The sequence below is a fragment of the Chlorocebus sabaeus genome, chromosome 23, assembly GCF_047675955.1.
Source record: "Chlorocebus sabaeus isolate Y175 chromosome 23, mChlSab1.0.hap1, whole genome shotgun sequence".
NCBI lineage: Eukaryota > Metazoa > Chordata > Mammalia > Primates > Cercopithecidae > Chlorocebus > Chlorocebus sabaeus.
Genome location: NC_132926.1, coordinates 58,369,604 through 58,387,554, shown reverse-complemented (window position 1 = coordinate 58,387,554; position 17,951 = coordinate 58,369,604). Strand labels below are relative to the sequence as shown.

Below are 17,951 nucleotides of genomic sequence, written 5' to 3'. Positions count from 1 at the left end.
ATAGAGTTACCAAGTTGATGATGTTGCAGTTAAGAGCCCAAGCTCTGCAGTCAGATTTGAGTTCAAATTCTGTGCCAAGTTTATTTATTAGTAAATGAGGATTTTAACAATTCCTCTACCTTATGGTTTTGTTGTGAAAATTTTAAAGAGTAATTAACATAGAGCTTGAGGCTTAGGAAGTGTTAGATAAGTAGAATCTATTGTTTTTGCAAATTAAGAAACTTGAGTAGTAGTTTTATTGATCTCTGGGAAGTGAAGTATTAGAGGTATAGTCAAAAGAAAGCATTGATGAATGGGATTTTTCTAATTTTATCTCTTTAGTTCAATCATATTAAGTCAGTAGCTAAAAAGATACAGCTGTACATTCGATAAACTTTTTCCATTCACGAGAATAAGAATAAGAATAATATTCAAATATCTAAAAACTTTATTTTATATCAGCCTGTGTTCTGGAAAACCCCTAGGGGAATCAAGTGTGCCCCTCTTGGTTCTCTCTTAGAATCATTGGTAATAATAAATATGGCTGAGAAACTCAGACTTAACCACATTCAGTGTCTTGGCCATTCATTACTCAGCAAATAGCTAAGTGTTCGTTATATGCTAGGCTCTTCTAAGTTTTTTTGAATGAAAAGAAGTGTATAAAGACATAGTGCCTGTGTCCATAAAGAAGTCAGTGGAGAAGGCTGATGAACACGCAGGGTGATACGTGGAGATAGCACAGGGTACTAGGAGAGTTGATAGGAAAAGCACCTAACCTGGATGAGTCAAGACTTTCTGGGGAAAGTGACATCTAAACTGAGACATAAAGAATCAGTGGGAGTTAATCAACTGAAGAAGATAGAAGGGGTCAAGAGAGGAGTATACCAGGCAGTGAAGACAATATGAATAAGGTGGCGAGAGAGACATATTGAGAAGCTGATTTAGTCAAGCTGGTGTGTGTTGAGAAATGAGACTGAGAAGGTATGCTGGAGGTAAATCATGAAGGATCTACCGGGTCTTGTTACTAAATTTGGCTTTATTCTGAGGATAATGGGTAGCCATAAGGGATTGGGAGACCAAGTTTGATTAGTGTTTTCTAAAGATTGCTTTTGCTGGAGACTAGATTGAAAGGAGACAAGTCTAAATAAGGGATACAGCTGTCAAAAGTCTGTAGTTGAGGAAAAATATTGAGTAGTGGGGATAACAAGAAATGAAAGACCTTGAAAAGAATTAGAAGGTTGAGTTTAGTTGGGTATGGGCCTGAGGAAAAGTTCCCGTTGTTACCCCTTTTTGATACGTTTCTACATGGCAAATCAAAATCCCCAAAATTAGGTTTTAAAATATACCACTGACAACAGATAGTAGTAATCTCTAATTCCATTTTAGCTGTGCTTTTCACTGTAGCACAAATCCATTGAGCTCAGTGCCAACTGAAAATCTGATCCTGTATAGAGGCAACTGTAAGCAAAGGTAAAAAGACAAATATTAAGGACACTGCTGAAAAATTGTTTACATGCTTGTACTATGTACATGTACTTGAATACCTCCTGATTGTTCGGAAATCTCTTATAGTTGTACAATCTTTGGTTTGAATCTAACGAATAGTATGACTCTGAGCACTTGGGAGAAAAAGGGGCAGAATTACAAATGGTGCATATATGTTGTGCAACCAGGCATTGTTGAGGAAAACGAAAGAATAACATTCATTGTTGTAATAAGCAGTCTGATCTTTCAGCCGATGAAGCATCAGAACAAATAAAAATACAGCTGGTGATAACCGAAAAGGATTAGGCAAATGTATCTTGAGATGATAATAAAATATACGTGATTAAAAGTCGAGAGGAATAGTAGATACCATTATCTCAATTACATTAATTGTGAATACTGACCTTTCTAAAACATTTCTAATACTAGTTTTAGTCTATAAAATATTTGAAAATGCAGTTATTAACAAGGAACAAAATCTAGTGACTATTACAATCACATCTTTCTATTCGTAGTTTTCTGGGGTACTGAAATCTGCAAAAGAGAGGTTGTGGAAGGAGTATAGTTATATGCCTTTATTACATAAATTGTAGTTCATCTCCTTTGATCTAGTTTAGGAAATTCCTTATCTGTTATCATTGGGGTAAATCAGTATTATGAATTTATTTATTTTTTTTGCATTAACATTTACAGTAACATCTCTGAAGACTGTGATGATCAAGGAAAATAATTATCCTGAGTGAGAGTTAATTGAAAATCCATTTTGGCTTATCTTTGTTGAAAGTTTGTGAGCATGTCACTGTGCTTTAGGGTCATCTTTTGCAATACCAAGAATACCAATTATGCCTTTAGTCTTTAGGATATGTAAAGAAGTTGGTTTCATATAGTATATGTATACTGTAACACAGGTTCAGGAAATTATTTGAAGTCACTCTTTTAACTATTAATATATCTCATTAGTATGCTTTCTTATAGATGCCTTTTAAAAAAGTTGAATACATAAATATATAATGTTTTAGAATTTCTAATAGATGATTGGATAGATAAGAATTTGGCTAATTAATATATTTGGTAAATTCATACATTGTATCAAGGCTCTACTTGTTAATCTTGCTTACAGGATATCAAATAGAAATTAGGAAGACAGGCGGGGCGTGGTGGCTTATGCCTGTAATCCCAGCACTTTGGGAGACTGAGGCAGTTGATCACTTGAGGTCAGGAGTTCAAGATCAGCCTAACCAACATGATGAAACCCCATCTCTACTAAAAATACAAAAATTAGCCGGGCATGGTGGTGCACACCTGTAATCCCAGCTACTTGGGAGGCTGAGGTAGGCGAATCGCTTGAATCCGGGAGGCGGAGGTTGCAATGAGCCAAGATTGTGCCACTGCACTTCAGCCGGGGTGACAGAATGAGACGCCATCTCAAAAACAAAACAAAAAAAGCAGTTAGGAAGACAGTAGTATAACTAATGTGTATGAATTCATTATATTTGGAAAGTACATTAATTGGCTTTTAAAAATCATTGACAATAAAGATACTATGTGTTATGTCTGTACTCTATAAAGTCTATAAGAATAACATCTTTTGGAATTGGATTTGTCAGGCATCTGTTAAGTTTACGATTATGTCTCAGACTTGCTTGTGAGCTCTTTCTCCAATAGCCCTCTTAAATTCTGACAGTAAAACTGGAGTCTAGTTGCCTTTTTTTTTTTTTTAAATCTTCTTAAAATAAGAACTGTAGTAAGTTTCTTGTCAAATTGAGAATGTCAGAGGAAATTTTTTTTTAAGAACAACAACAATCCTGTATAATGCCTGAATTATTTTTTGAAATGTCAAACCTCAGAATATCTGCCATTTTTATATACTTTTAAGAAATCAGCCTGATGTACACTAGTATTTCAGAGACTCATCTTCTAGTTCAAGTTATAATTCTAGAAATGTCACTTAAGTAGAATTGTTCTTTAGAATTTGGCTTATAAAAAAATTTGTACATACTTGATTGTTTTAGCCTTCCAGGAATATAATGATATATTATTTACAGTATTATATCTTCATTACTTCTTTGTAAAACCCTTTTGCAAAAAGGCACAAATTTTAAGTGAAAATACTTTTAATGCCATGATACAGTCTCAAGTCACTGGTGTTAAATAGGCCAGTTTTATGAAGGTCAACAACAATATCCTATCTTAACTCTGTTACCACAGTGATTCTATTCTGAGCTTGGGATACTAGTCTCTACTCAGAGGATTGGGGAATCTGGGAAACCCTGGAATATTTACATTAAAGGAAGATGTTGCTTCTTTCTGGTCTGGTTCTGGTCAACCAGGTAAAATGGGATTTGAAACATTTCAATAAAATAAAGTTTACCAAAGTCAGGTATAAAAAGTCTTCCTCTGTGAACTGAAGTAAATCAGATTATATAATTGCAGTGTATATATAGTCACTGTTGCTAGAAAATGTGTTGTAATTAATGTTGCTAGAATTTAGACTACCTGGGTTTTAAAATTTTCAGTTATGTTGCTTAAAATAAGGGAAGACGTGTCAGAGGAGCTGCCTGTAAGTTGAGGTGGCATCCCTCTACCTTTCTAGGGCCATTGAACAAAAGGGAGACTAAGAAACCTGTTGAATAGTATGTTGAGAAAAGAGCAGTGGAAATTGTTCAGTGAACTGTTTGATTATGTACTGGATACATGTACTCTGTTCAAGGTAGTGGAGAATATGTGAGATAAGAATACTGCTTTCTATCTCCTTTCCAATTTAGTGCAGAGGCTCTGACATTTTCAAAATTAAGAATAAAGAACCAAATTATGTTCAATAATTAGAACAGATAATTATTTTTAAATGTTTTCAGAGAGAGAGAAATAAAGAGAAAAAATTTACAACTCAATAGAATGACAGAAAGGAGGAAGCAAGTACCCCAGAAAAGGAGAGGCATGCTTAGATGTAAGAGTATTCTTTTCTTTAGATTGCCTTTGAAGATTATCAAGGCAGTTTTGTGTGTTTTCAGCTGTAGGCACAAATGCAGTGTTCATTTCTAAGTACTTACTCCATATAGGATATAGGAAACTGAATTTCCACTATTCCTAAGTTAACTCAAATATGTTGGCTGATTTGTAGTTATTAATACTTTCCTTGGAAATGGAGAGGGTCTTGTTTCTCCACACTAAAGTGTCAGGTCTACAAGGACAGGGATGTTTATCTTGCTTACTTTGGTATTCCAAATACCTAGAACAGTGCCTAGCGTGTTGTAGACTAAAGTAAGAACTTAATTAAGTTTTAAAAATATAATGTACTATAAATACTACTTTTAAGTCTAATAGTCAGTTGCCAACTCTGTTGCCCATGCCAGTGTTGCTGACCTTTTATTTCATTTAAAGAGATTAGGTAGTGAGTAGGAGGGGCATCAAAGAGAATTCTTAGATTTTTGAGTCTGGAAGTCTAGAAGATGGGAGGGCTTTAACTGAAATGGGAGTCATGGGAAGAGCAATACATTTCAGAGGGAGTAGGATAAATTTTCCTTCAGAAATGCAGAGTTTGAGGTGCCAAACTTGGCTTAGCAAACTGAAGATATGGGTGAGTGGTTAGGGCTAGGGAGTCCTTTACCTAGAGGTGATAGTTGAAGCCATGATTATAGATGAAACATAGTGATAATGATGGCCACCATTTATTGAGCTCTTCCCATATGCCAGGCACTGTGCTTTATATGTTGACATTTATATATTGATCTCATCTCACCCTCGTGTCAGCTTTGTTAATTAGATGCTGCTGTTCACCATTTCATACTTGAGAACACTAAGGTTTAGCAAGGTAAGGTATCTTTCCCAGAGTCTCATAGCTGGTAAGTGGTAGAGCTAGGCTTTGAGTCTAGACCCATCTTACTCCAGAATTTTCAGCGATTGCCAAGTGATTTGATGTACAAGAAAATGAGGCACCGAGCAGAGTGTCCTGAATACATTTTCTAGGAATCTTTGGTAACCTTTAAGATAACTCTTATTAGGGTTCTTATGTAGGGTTGGAGAACTGATTGCAAGGAGTAAAGGAATAAACACATGGAAAATTTTATAAAAATGGAAGTGGTGAGTTATATACTTTTTTTCCAAAAAGACAATAAGGTGAATTTGCGGAAACAAGAGAATTTGGGAGAATTTGGGAATTTCCGCATGATTTTTATCTTGTTTCAGGATTTCATTCATGCGTACATGCATTCATTTATTTCAACAAATATTTATTGAGTGCCTATTCTGTGCCAGGCGTAGCAGGAAACAATTCAAGGTCTCTGTTTCCCTGGAGCTTAATTTTGATGGAGGTAGGGACGGATGTCAAGAAATACAACAAATAAATGAGCAAGCGGGTAAGAAAAACACAAACACTGATAAATACTCTACAGATAATTTAAAATAGGGTGTAACATAAAAGACTGTCAGCATAGACATTTTTAGCTGTGTGATAGAAAAGGCCTGTCTCAGAGATGCTCTTTGAGAATCTGAAAGATGAGAAGTCAGCTAATAAGTAGGAAGAGAATTCTAGGCAGTGACAATAGATAATGCCAAGGCCTGTAAGTGGGAAGAATCTTGACATACTGGATGGAGGCTAGTGAGCTTCAGAGAAGGTGATGTGAGATCAGAGAGGTAGGCAGGCATCACATCATGTGGGACTTTGTCAATTTGTGTAAGGAGTATAGATTTTTTATTCTAAGTGAAACGGGAAGCCAAGAGTTGGAGAGTTTTAAGCAGGGAGCTATATGTGATGTGATTTGCATGTTAAAAGGAGCACCCTGATTGCTGTGTGGACAATACTTTTGAGTGGGGGACAAAGCAGAAGACTAGATAATAGGTTTTTGCTCTTAATCACATAAGATATCATAGTGGCTTGGACTGGAGTCCTTGTATTAATAGAGATGGTAAGAACTTATTAGATATGGGATATGTTTGGAGAAGGATTTAACAGGATCTGCCATTGATGGATTAGATGTGGGTTTTAAGTTAAAGAGGAATCACAGTGACCCCTACATTTGAACAACTGGGTGAATGATGGTGTTGTCTATTTAAACGGGCGGTTTGAAATGGAGACTTGAGCATAATTGCAGATTGAAGTGAAGGGTCCATTAGAAGGAGTAATATTGAAGTTTTCAATATTCAAGGAAAGTAATTCATGATATAGCAAGGTGCCAAAGGACATAGGCACACAAGAGGAAACTGATTGAGACATACATGTAGGAGTTAGCCTTAAAAACCAGAGGGAAGGAGACGGAAGACAGAGATTTCGAAAAGGAAAGGAAGTAAGTTGAAAAGCACATTTTAGATGACCTTGATCTTTAATACAATGCTAGACCTATTACTGTATTTAGTTATGAACATGTTGCTACCTATTGTTTTGTTCCTCACATTAACTTTCTAATTGAAATACTTTAACCTTAATTATGTTTATCCTTGTATAACCTATTTAGTATGTATGTATATTTATGAGTGTGTGTACATATGTATATATATAAAAAATTTTTTTAAACAGGTTGTAAGTTCTACAAATGGAGAGTTAAACACAGATGACCCCACCGCAGGACGTTCAAATGCACCCATCACAGCCCCTACTGAAGTAGAAGTGATGGATGAAACCAAGTATGTGTTTATTTTACTTGTTTTAGTAACTCTCTGTTTTTAAATTATGCATGTTTGAGATTTATAGTTACATACGATTATTTCAGGAAATTTTTTTTAGGGAATAGGTGCATGCAAAACAAGTGGTATACTTAATTATTTTAATCACTAGAATAAGTTTAAAACAGTTCTATTCCAGTAAATATTTTAATAATACAAAATATTTAAGAACTGTGTTCAAATTCTTATTTAGAATTGACAGCGTTATTTTTAGCTTTTGAGTTTTAGGAGTGTTGATGCATGGAAGTTATTGATGTACTATCAGTCTTTTTTCTGTAAGCATAAGAATAAATATTAACTTTATAAAATGCATGTTTTAATATTTTGAATTAGTTTTTCAAAACATAAATTATAAAAACATTGCTTGGAAAAAATTAAGTATGAAAAACAATGTGATAATTTCAATGTGGGCTGTTTCTGATTCTCTCTCTCTGTCTCTCTTTTTTTTCCTTGTATTTTTTTTTTGTGTGTGTATAGCTGCCAGAAAGTGTTGAACATGTGGTGAGTCTCAAGTGTAGGCAGGCAGAAATAGCTCCGTTGACTGTAATTTCAAATATTTAGCATCATTTTGTGTATTTTGAAAACAAAACTCTCAACACAACAATTATAATTGGTAAAAGTTATTCAAAAGTATTTGATATCATTAAGATAGCTCAGAAAAAGCAAGAAATAATTGTTTGAGGAGCTCTTTTGCCTGCTGCAACTTTTTTACTTTAAGTGACATAGATTTGGGGCCACTTTTTAATTGCATAGATGATACACCAACCCTGCTTGTGCTTGTGCATTTGTTTTATAATAGTTTTTATTTGCTGTTTAAATAGATAGATTTTTGCATTAAGCTTTCTTTTTTGTTTGCAATTGTTAAATACATGTAGCAGATCTCATCCCCCAGAGTAGTATCACTAAAACAGTATTTCATTTACTAACCATTTATCATTGCCCTTGAATACAATATTGATAAATTTCATGATAACCTTGTAGTAAGAAAGCCATTTTAAAAATCCTCATCTAGTTACTAATAATTGCAGATATTATGGAAAGTAATATTAATAGAAATAATTGGGGATTTAAATTATTTTCTGACATTTGCCTTTAGTTATAATACTGTGCTTAAATGCTTCTGTCAGTTTCAGGACAAATTTTGAGTCAGACTGGGAGTGAATAAAGGAAGTTGCTTAGTTTAGTAAATTTTGAAATATTTTACTTATATCCAAAGACACCTTATATAATTTTCAAAATAATGCTCATTTGCTGGCTGCAAAATTAGGAAACTTTCGTGGATTTTTTTCTTAAAGAGCAGTGATTAAGAATCCATTTTAATCACTTTTGAATATAGAATGTATTGACAGTGTGACTAAGACTAGTGTATTTCAAGATATAATTAGCTGTATACTTGTATATTTTTATGAACCACAGAAATAAATCCCTGAAAGTATAGTCTTTCTTGTGTGTTTTTAAATCAGAGATAAAAACAACAGCTTATCTTTGTGAATTTTAGGTACAATCCTAAGACAGGAAAGTAGGGTGGTGGTGTGACAGATTCGACTGCACATGTCCTTTGCAGTTAAACATAGTTTGTAGAATCCTGTTTCTGCCACTGATTTGTTACCTTCAAGAAAGCTTGTTTCTTTTTCTGTAAAATGAAGCTAATAATACCTATTTCATAGGTTGAGAAAATTAAATGTGATAAAGCCCTGGTGTTTTGTCTGGCACACAGCAGGTACTCAATAGCTATTATTACCCCTGTTTATTTCTTCTCTTCCAGCTGCCAGTGACATTTCTCATCTCTGTTTTTGGGCTTTTGCCTCTTTTATCTGTGTTCTATATTTTTACTTCCATACCCACGTTCTTCACTGAAACTAGCGGTTCTGTGTTTACATCCTCCTGGAGACTTGCTTTTAATCAAATTTATTAAATTTATCCATTTATTCATTTAGCAGTTACACTGCTGAGGTTTCCGAAATACCTAATACTGTCCTTGTTCTTAAGTACAGCCAGCAGGAAGATTGCAGTTGTACTAGTATATGTCGGTATATTATAATATGATGAAAAAGGTATTTTAAAAAATGGTTAGAGGTTGTAAAGATAAAGATTACTTGCTGACATGGATGATCAGAGAATACTTGATGGAAAGTGGCTCTGAAGAATGGCATAGTAATTTATGTAGTTGGGATGAGTGTGGGTGTGTGTTTGGGTCCCTATCTGTAGACACTGGAGGATGTGAAAGAAGGAAGTGGTGGGAAGGCTGTTCCTATAGGAAGCATTCTCCATTGCCTGCCATATTTCTTGGCATGGCATCAAGGCCTCTCATACCTGTCACGGTCTGGCCCCTGCCTATCTTTGCAACTCCGTTTTCCATTCTGAACTTTATAGAGCATTGGTTCCTTAAATCTGCCTTTGCTATGTTATCCTCTTTATGTACTTCCCACTTCTTGAAACTTACTGAATTTCTTGAAAATAAGGATTTTTTTCATCCTCAGATTCCTAGTGGCTGTATGTCCTAATAAATCATTACTAAATAATTAACAGTGTGGTATACCCATACAATGGACTGCCATTTGACAATATAAAGAAATGAAATTGAAAACATTGTGCTAAATGAAAGAAGCCAAATACAAAAGGGCCACATGTTATGTGAATCCATTTAAATGAAATGTCCAGAATAGGCAAATATATAGGCACCAAAAGATTGGTGATTGCCCAGGGCAGGGAAGAGGAGGATGGGATATCTTTATAGAGTGATGGAAATGTTCTGAAATTAGATAGTGGTGATAGCTGCTCAATTGTGAATACTAAAACACACTGAATTATATACTTTGAAAGGATAAATTTTATAACATGAAAAATATCTTAATAAAATGGTTGTTTTAAAAAAAGTATAGCAACTCATGATATCAGTGAAGCCTTACATCAGGTGGGTTAGGTAGGTTACAGAAATCCTCAGAACTTTCCTACCTCTTTGCTGGTTAAACATTCTATTTAAACAAGATTTTTTTCTTTAGGTTTATTCTAACGTTTCTACAAGTTTATTATTGTGTTCCTCATCTCCTCTTAATCTGTGACTAAGAAATTTGGGCATGATTTTTTTTCTTTTTTAAGAGATAGGAATCTTGCTATATTGCCAAGGCTGGCCTTGAACTACTGGGCTCAAGTGATTTTCCTGCCTCAGACTCCCCAGTAGGTGGGACTATAGGTGCACACCACCATACCCAGCTCCTTTTCTAAATTGCATCTTACACTTCTCTCTGCCACCATTTAACACATAACTAGGGACGTGCTTAGAATTCTCTTTCAGAATTTCTTTTTCATCTTTCGTCTTACCTATAATTAGCAGAGATCCTTCTCACCCCACCCCATTAAGTAGAATGTATTCTATAATGCACATTTTAGCATCCTCATGTTTCCTGAGAATAATACCTCATTGGGGTAAATATTTGATTTCCAAATGATGGAAAATACTCTTTCTCCCATATGGAAAATGATGGGAAAGCTAATTAGCTTCATTAGTAATGAGGTTTTGTCTTTCTTGTTTACTGTAGTTGAGAATTTTAAGACAGGTGATGCAAATGATAGCACCTTCATCATTCATTCCACGTATTTAGGAGAACAAAATAATTTAAGTATTTACTTTTTAAGTAGTATGAAACCGTCTTTTATTCTTTTTCTTTCTTTCCTTCTTCTAATATTTACTGAACAGATTATCGTGTGTTTGATAATATGATGATTATTAAGGTATGTCAAAGTTTGTATACCATTAAGTTGGATGGAACGTATACCAACAACTTTTATACAATGGTTCTCAACCTTGATTTCACATTATAGTTACCTAGGGAGTTTTAAAAATGTACTAATATTTGGGCTGTATTTTCAAGGTTTCTGATTTTACTAGTTGGTCTGTGGTGGGGCTTGGTTATCAGTATTTTTAAAAAAACTCGGGTGACTCTAAGGAGCAGCCAGGGTTAAGGATCATTGGTCTAATACAAAGTATTACACGATTGCTAATCATGTAGGAGAGGGATAATTATTACTGGAGTTCAGAAAATGGAGTATGTCCTCCTAGTTGGGAAGATCAGAGAAGTCCTCATGGGTAAGGATGCATTTACACTAGTTCTGAAAGATGAGAATGATTTGGCAAGGGAAATGGGTGGAAGGAGTCAGGGAGAAGAGGTTGGAGCAAGGAAAGAATTGAACCAGTCCAAGGAGTAACTCATGCAGGCAGAGAATATATGAACACATTAATGAAAATTGAGATAGGCTAATTTCCCAAATCTCAAAGGGCCTTGGTAGCCAGTAAACAAATTTGGACCTTATCTTTCTCAGCACAAGAAAGGAAGCCAAGAAATGACATGTGGTTTTAAGCCAAGAAACTATGATCAGGTTGATCTTTAGGAAAATTAATTTGGTTGCAGTTATGAGGCTTATGTCACTTCCTGGGGTTCAACAGATTGCAGAAAATGGTTTAAGAATATAAATTGTTTTCCTATGAAACTAGATGGAGAATTTATATTTTGGGTTAGTAGTCTCTAGTAAACAAACTGTTCCTTAAAAAATGTTTTAAGATTACAGTATGGGACCATTTGTTTAGTTTCGATAATACTGAGTGTTCAGGAGTTTGATAGTCTCTAGAACTGTAAAGATAAGTAAAGAATAATATGTTTCCTCAAGAGATCAGTTCAGTGAGGAAGAGAGAGGTAGAAAAATTATAATACAAAGTGACAGAGACTGTGTCATTCTTTTGGGAGAGAGCAAATGGATTTTAAGTGGAAAGAAGAGCATATGCAAAGATACAGAGGTAAGAAATCCCACTTGGTGTATTCTGGGAATGGCAAGGAGATTTTTTGCTTCTTCTTACTTTTCCCTTCCTTCCATCCATAGTATAGGCCACCTGGGAAGGAAGCCTAATGAAGGATGAGACTAAGAGGAGGGTGGAAATAGGTTGGGAACCAAATTCCGAAGAGCTGTGTGAACCTAATGCTTTAGTCAATGTAGAATCATTGATGAGATTTAAGAGGAAAAGGGCATGGCCTTATTTATGATGGGGGCAATTTGGATGACAGATTGGAGAGAGGAGAGACTTAGACTGGGAAGTCCTTTAAAAGGCACTTAGCAGTGGTGGCGGCGAGTTGAAAAGTTCTGAACTAAGCCAACATGAGAAGATGGGAAAATTTTGAAAGTCATTTCAGACTTAAGGGACTAATTGCAAGTGGACAGGGAAGAAGAAGTTGGAGACGAAAATGGGCCTGCAGGCTTTTGGCTGGAGTAATTTTGTAGATGATCTTGTTCTCTGATCTAAACTCTTCTTGCTTAGCTAAACGGTTCCTCGATTTTTCTTTAAATCAAGAGATCCAGAGATATGAAATTACACTTCAGGTTTAACCTTAAGGGGAAATATTCTTTGTGAAAGAATTAAAGATTAGATGCCATAAAAGATACTTTCTGTACACTCATCAACCCAGGTCAGGAGAAGCTAGGTCCTGGAGTCCTACGTGGGTAGGTCTAGGAGGTACCAACAGTCTCTCAACCAAAGGGCGAGCAATGAGTCATCTTAGAAGGGATAAATAAGAACATCATATCCAGATAGGGAAACATGCTTCAGTTTCTGGGTGGATTTGAGAGAAGAAAGTATATGACATATATCCAGGAAGACAAGGCAAATAGATGAAGAAAAAGGCAATGAACAAAGGAGAAATGGTGGTGCGGTGTCAATAGCAAAAGCCTTTGTGTGTTTTCGGACTTTGATCCGTTTTGATTGCCTGTTTGTTGCCTAATAGTATTTAAAGAAACTAAAGTTGTTTTAAAGTTCATCTTAAGTAGGACTTAACATTTATTCCCAAATTATTTTAGAGTGGAGATGTAGCTTCACATTTTGAGAGGCTGATGTGGAAGGATTACTTGAGCTCAGGAGTTTGATACCAGCCTGGGCAACATAGTGAGATCGTGTCTCCACTAAAAATAATTTTTAAAAAATTGCCAGCTGGGTGCCTGTAGTCCCAGCTACTCAGGAGCCTGAAGTGAGAGGACCACTATTAAATAAGTACTAACTTTGTGCCAGTTTGTTGGGCTATAACTGAGCAGTCCTTTATGAAGCTTAAATTCTAGTGCAAAGGCAGATAATAAATAAAATAATTTCAAAGTAAGAGTAAGTTATTACAGAAAAATAAAACAATAGTGTGATCAAGTGGCTACATGGGAGCAGCACTGTTTCAGATTAAGTGCTGGGGAAGAGGAAGCAATTGAGATGAGACCTGATTTCTTAATCACTAAGGCTATGAATTAGCTATTTCGGTAATTGCTTTTATCTTAAGAAATAAGCCATAAGGTTAAAACATCAATTTATTTCCTAACTTCTGTAAGTATATCATATTTTTAGCACCTCTCTCTTATCTATGTGTTTGGATGTATTTGTATCACATAAGGCAATGCTGTCCTCTGGTGGTAGTAACTTTAATAGCATGCCAGCTGTACTTTTGCAAATCTGTTATAAGGATGTGTTCTTTATTTAGTGGGATTTATTTAAAATAGATATCCTTTTTAGATTGTGTTTGAATTTAAGGGCCATTAGAATTTATTTGAAAATCTTACTTAGTTTCAAATAAGTGCTTGTCATAGTTCAGTAAAACACTGTTGAAGGAAAGATTACTTAAGTGTGAAGATCTCAACTCTCAGAACTCTCAGTACTGGAAATACAAACTAAGCAAAGTAAATTGCTGATACAAGTGTAGAAAATCTAGGACTTGGTCTTGTTCATCAAAATGTGTATTACATTAAATTACCCATTTCAAAGGGCTAATACAACTTTAGAAAATTTTGAAAGAATCTATTTGGAATTTGAAGGGACAGTGTTTAAGAATAGTGAGCATTATTAAAGGAATTTTATATCAAACAATAAATTTCAATTGAAATATGGCTATATACTTAAATTTAATATTCTAAGTATTCTGTCACTTCTAAATACCTATTTTATGTCTTGCTTTCTGCCATTTGGACATTTTTCTTCTCTTTTCTAAGTCTTAAATTTAAAGGTTCATTTGGAGTAAAGGATTTTATTTTTTAGAAAGTAATTGAGATTTGAGAAATATTAGGTAGCTGACAGTTAAAAATAAATTTGACTTATTTTTTAAAATCCAGAACAAATCTCTTACATCTGTAGTCTTGTACTGTGGCAGCTCTTCTCTAGGCTCTTGACTGGGTAATCCATTTCTGTTCTTTCTGCTAGTCACCTCCATGAGAGTAAAGTTGATAAACATTCATCATTACATATATTTCTAGTTGAATCTTTATTATTTACATTCCATGGTCTAGTCGATGTGTACTGTTTGGTTTACTTAAAAAATGCAGTTGTGTAATTTGGTTTTCAGTACCCTCATAGTTGTTTCATAATTATGGCAGAAATCACAATAAATAATTTAAAATTATTTTTGACTAAAGATAATGTGGGTAGAGAGATTATGTAATTTAACTGGACAATGTAGATTTCTGTTTACATTTATTTCACGGAAGTATATAAAACATATCTAGAAGTTATGTTATATTCTGTAATCTTTTGCTGGATGGGACACCTGAAGCTATTTTTTTTTTTTTTTTTTTTTTTTTTTTTTGAGACAGAGTCTCACTCTGTTGCCCAGGCTGGAGTGCGATGGCACAATCTTGGCTCACTGCAACCTCCACCTCCTGGGTTCAAGTGATTCTTCTGCCTCAGCCTCCTGAGTAGCTGGGATTACAGGTGCCCACCACCACGCCCAGCTAATTTTTGTATTTTTAGTAGAGACAAGGTTTCACCATGTTGGTCAGGCTGGTCTTGAACTCCTGACCTTGTGATCCACCCACCTTGACCTCCCAAAGTGCTGGGATTACAGGCATGAGCCACCGCGCTGGGCCAAAGCTATTCTTTTATGAATATAGATTGGTAAGAATTATAGAAACATCTTTATAAGGTCATATTATACACAGTCTGAATTGGGAGCTCTCGGTGATGAAATCACCATGTGTATAAATATACTTTGCTTTTATTACAAAATGTGATTTATAAACATGCCCACACACCCACAGAGGGTTTCAGTGGAAATCAGGGATACCCAACCATGCTTGTCTGTGCCAAAAGTAAACTCAATGTTAGGAAGGGGTTGACTGTTTAAAGGTTAAAAGAAAAGGTGCCTAACTATATGTAGTGTTGTCATGTTATATATTCTAATAGACTGACTCAGACTGTGAGGCTTTTAAGATAGGTGTGTATGTACTTTTTTTTCTTTTTCTTTTTGGTGGGAGCAGATCAGTGATTCTCATTTTTCATTTCATACCAGACCACAGCATTTTCCCACAGCAGCCTTGATGTGTTGCATCTCCTCATGACTAGAAGAATTTACTGTGAGAGAAACTAGTTCTCTTAAGGATTGATTACATCTAGATTTTTTTTTTTTTTAAACTTTTTCTTTTAGAGGCAGGGTCTTGTTCTGTTACACAGAGTGGGATTCAGTGGCACAATCATAGTTCAAACATTCCTCCCGCCTCTGCCTCTCAAGGAGCTGGGACAACATGCGGGTGCCACCATGTCCAGCGTGTGTGTGTGTGTGTGTATATATATTTAGAGATACTTGTGTATGTGTATATATAGTTAAAGAGAGAGAGAGATTTAGAGATGGGGTCTTGCTGTATTGCCCAGTCTAGTCTTGAATTCTTAAACTCCTGAGCTCAAGCAGTCCTCCTGCCTTGGCCTCCCAAAGTGCTGGAATTACAGGCATGAGCCACTGTGCCCAGCCAAGATTTTTTTTCACCTAGAAATAAAAGTCAGGATTATATTGTTTTGCATATGCAGTTTTGACTTGTACAATGGAATCACTTCAGTTGTGCTACTTTAAATATTAAGCATAGTTTTTACCTTAACTTTCAATAAACTTGACCTTCTTTAACCCTTAAAGAATTTAAAATTGCCAGTCTTGACATTCTATAAAATGTGTTTTCTGTTTTTCACTTTTTTAATATGATGGAAAATGTTGACTAGTGTATGTTGTAGTATCTTTTTATTTTTGGAGTCTAAACTGATTATTGGTAAGAATAAGCTCCCCAGTGTTAGGATCATTATTGCCTTTCTGATGGCTTCAACAATCACATATAAATATCTGGGAGAAAGGGTGAGAATGCATAGAATGAAATTCTCAGTTAGTCTTAGTGAAAAACCTTTTGAATTTAATGGCTCCTTTTTATGTTGCATAGAATGTCTTGCTATTCTTAAAAGGCATGTGGATGAAACATAATAGTAATAACTCTGCCATATTTTCACTAATACATATGCTTCATTGGTGTAATCACTGTTTATCTTGCACTAGACTATTGCTTTTTATGATCATTTAAGTTAATATGATACAGTCAACTTTGTGACATTTTAGTGCTTTTAAACTAAAAAGAGTGTTTCCCTCATCTGCAGGTGCTGCTGTTTTTTCAAACGAAGGAAAAGGAAAACCATACAGCGCCACAAATGACTCTGGACACAGACAGATCCTGGGGAGTTACTTACATGTTCATCTGCTGTCTTGTGATTAAAATCATCTCTGTAGTGACCACATATATTTTCAAGGACTCACTCTTAGAAACAAAAATGTCATACTTTCATACTTCATTTTGTGGTTGTCTTACATTCTTTTTTTTTTTTCTAATTGAACTTTTATGGAAGCTTTAAAGTTTTGTCAAAACATGAGTGCTTTGCCCATCAATGAATGGAATGGACCAATGAGGTGGTATTGATGAATATAGTTCTATAGAACATTTTTCAGAAGTTCTTCTGTTGCAGAAAGCATACAGTATCTTAAGTATCAACCAGTTGTATACCTAATCTGGTTTTTTATAACTTCTGTAAGAGCATAATCAAACAGGAATTTTCTTTCTCAGTGGATAATACAACAGAGAAAACAGAGTTGCCCAAATATTTAAAAGAAGTTATTCCTTGAGAAGTTCATATTTTGTGACATCTGCATTGATTTCAGTGTTACTGATGGTACTGTTATTCATAAGTCATATTAACATTCTCTCTGTGAAATCATGGTACAGTCACTGCCCAGAGGTACTGAGGAAAAAGCAATATGGGTTCCGCAGATGGTAGTGGTAAAATGAATCTTAAGTAGTGCGGTAAATATGTGCTCTGCTTTTGTTGCACCACCATGTGAAGTACTGTGTTGCAGAAGTGGCAAAAGTGCTTGTTTTTTAAAATGCAAAATATTTGTACAATGTAACTTTATGCTTCCAAATAATAATGTATGTTAGACAGCAAGAAATGAATACTTCAAACAGTGATATATGTTGGAGTTACAAAGAAATACACTAAGGAGAGGCAGTAAATGTGAACCTTGTTGCAATGTATAAGGTGGAAGCCTAAAGAAATCTCACTGAAACTTACTGCTGAATGATTACATTCTCCCTTAAGCAGAAAACTTTGGATGTGCCATGCAATGGTGTCTGTGTAATTATTTTGCTCTTTGATAAAAAAAAGACCCCCAGCAATAAAAAGTGGGTCACTCTATGCCCTCTGTGCACATTAGTCTCTTGTATTCAACTTTGCTGATTCTCTGGAATTTTCCTACTCTTTAGCATAATTTTGATGATTGAAAAATATTTTGGAAAGGATGGGTCAGGTGCTTTGCCTCCATAGTCTTTTGAAGTGCCTGCATATGAACAAAAAAAAAAAAAAAAAAACTAATTCTGTAAAAAAGGAAGCCCATTCCACTTTTCAAATATGCTTTGTTTTAAGCCATAAAGACACACATGTAGTTTTGTCACATTCTGCTAGCCAGAATTTTCAAGAAGGGTTAAAACAAAGCCTGGCTAGAAGGATAGTTATA

The 17,951-nt window shown here is 35.1% G+C and overlaps 1 protein-coding gene across 31 annotated transcripts in view; it reads left to right on the top strand.

The window, feature by feature from the left end:
• CSNK1G3 (casein kinase 1 gamma 3) overlaps positions 1–17,630 on the top strand; it is a 102,479-nt gene extending 84,849 nt beyond the window's left edge. For 11 of the 31 annotated variants that reach the window (XM_073010729.1, XM_073010723.1, XM_073010725.1 and 8 more), the window contains 4 exons: positions 6,977–7,083; positions 7,600–7,623; positions 8,790–8,842; positions 16,544–17,630. In XM_073010729.1, the coding sequence (XP_072866830.1) occupies positions 6,977–7,083; positions 7,600–7,623; positions 8,790–8,842; positions 16,544–16,659 (300 nt within the window). In that variant the 3' untranslated portion in view covers positions 16,660–17,630. The remainder of the gene's footprint in view (positions 1–6,976; positions 7,084–7,599; positions 7,624–8,789; positions 8,843–16,543) is intronic. The other 20 variants (XM_038008557.2, XM_008014261.3, XM_008014263.3 and 17 more) reach the window with 5 other exon arrangements.
• Positions 17,631–17,951: the final 321 nt, after the last annotated feature.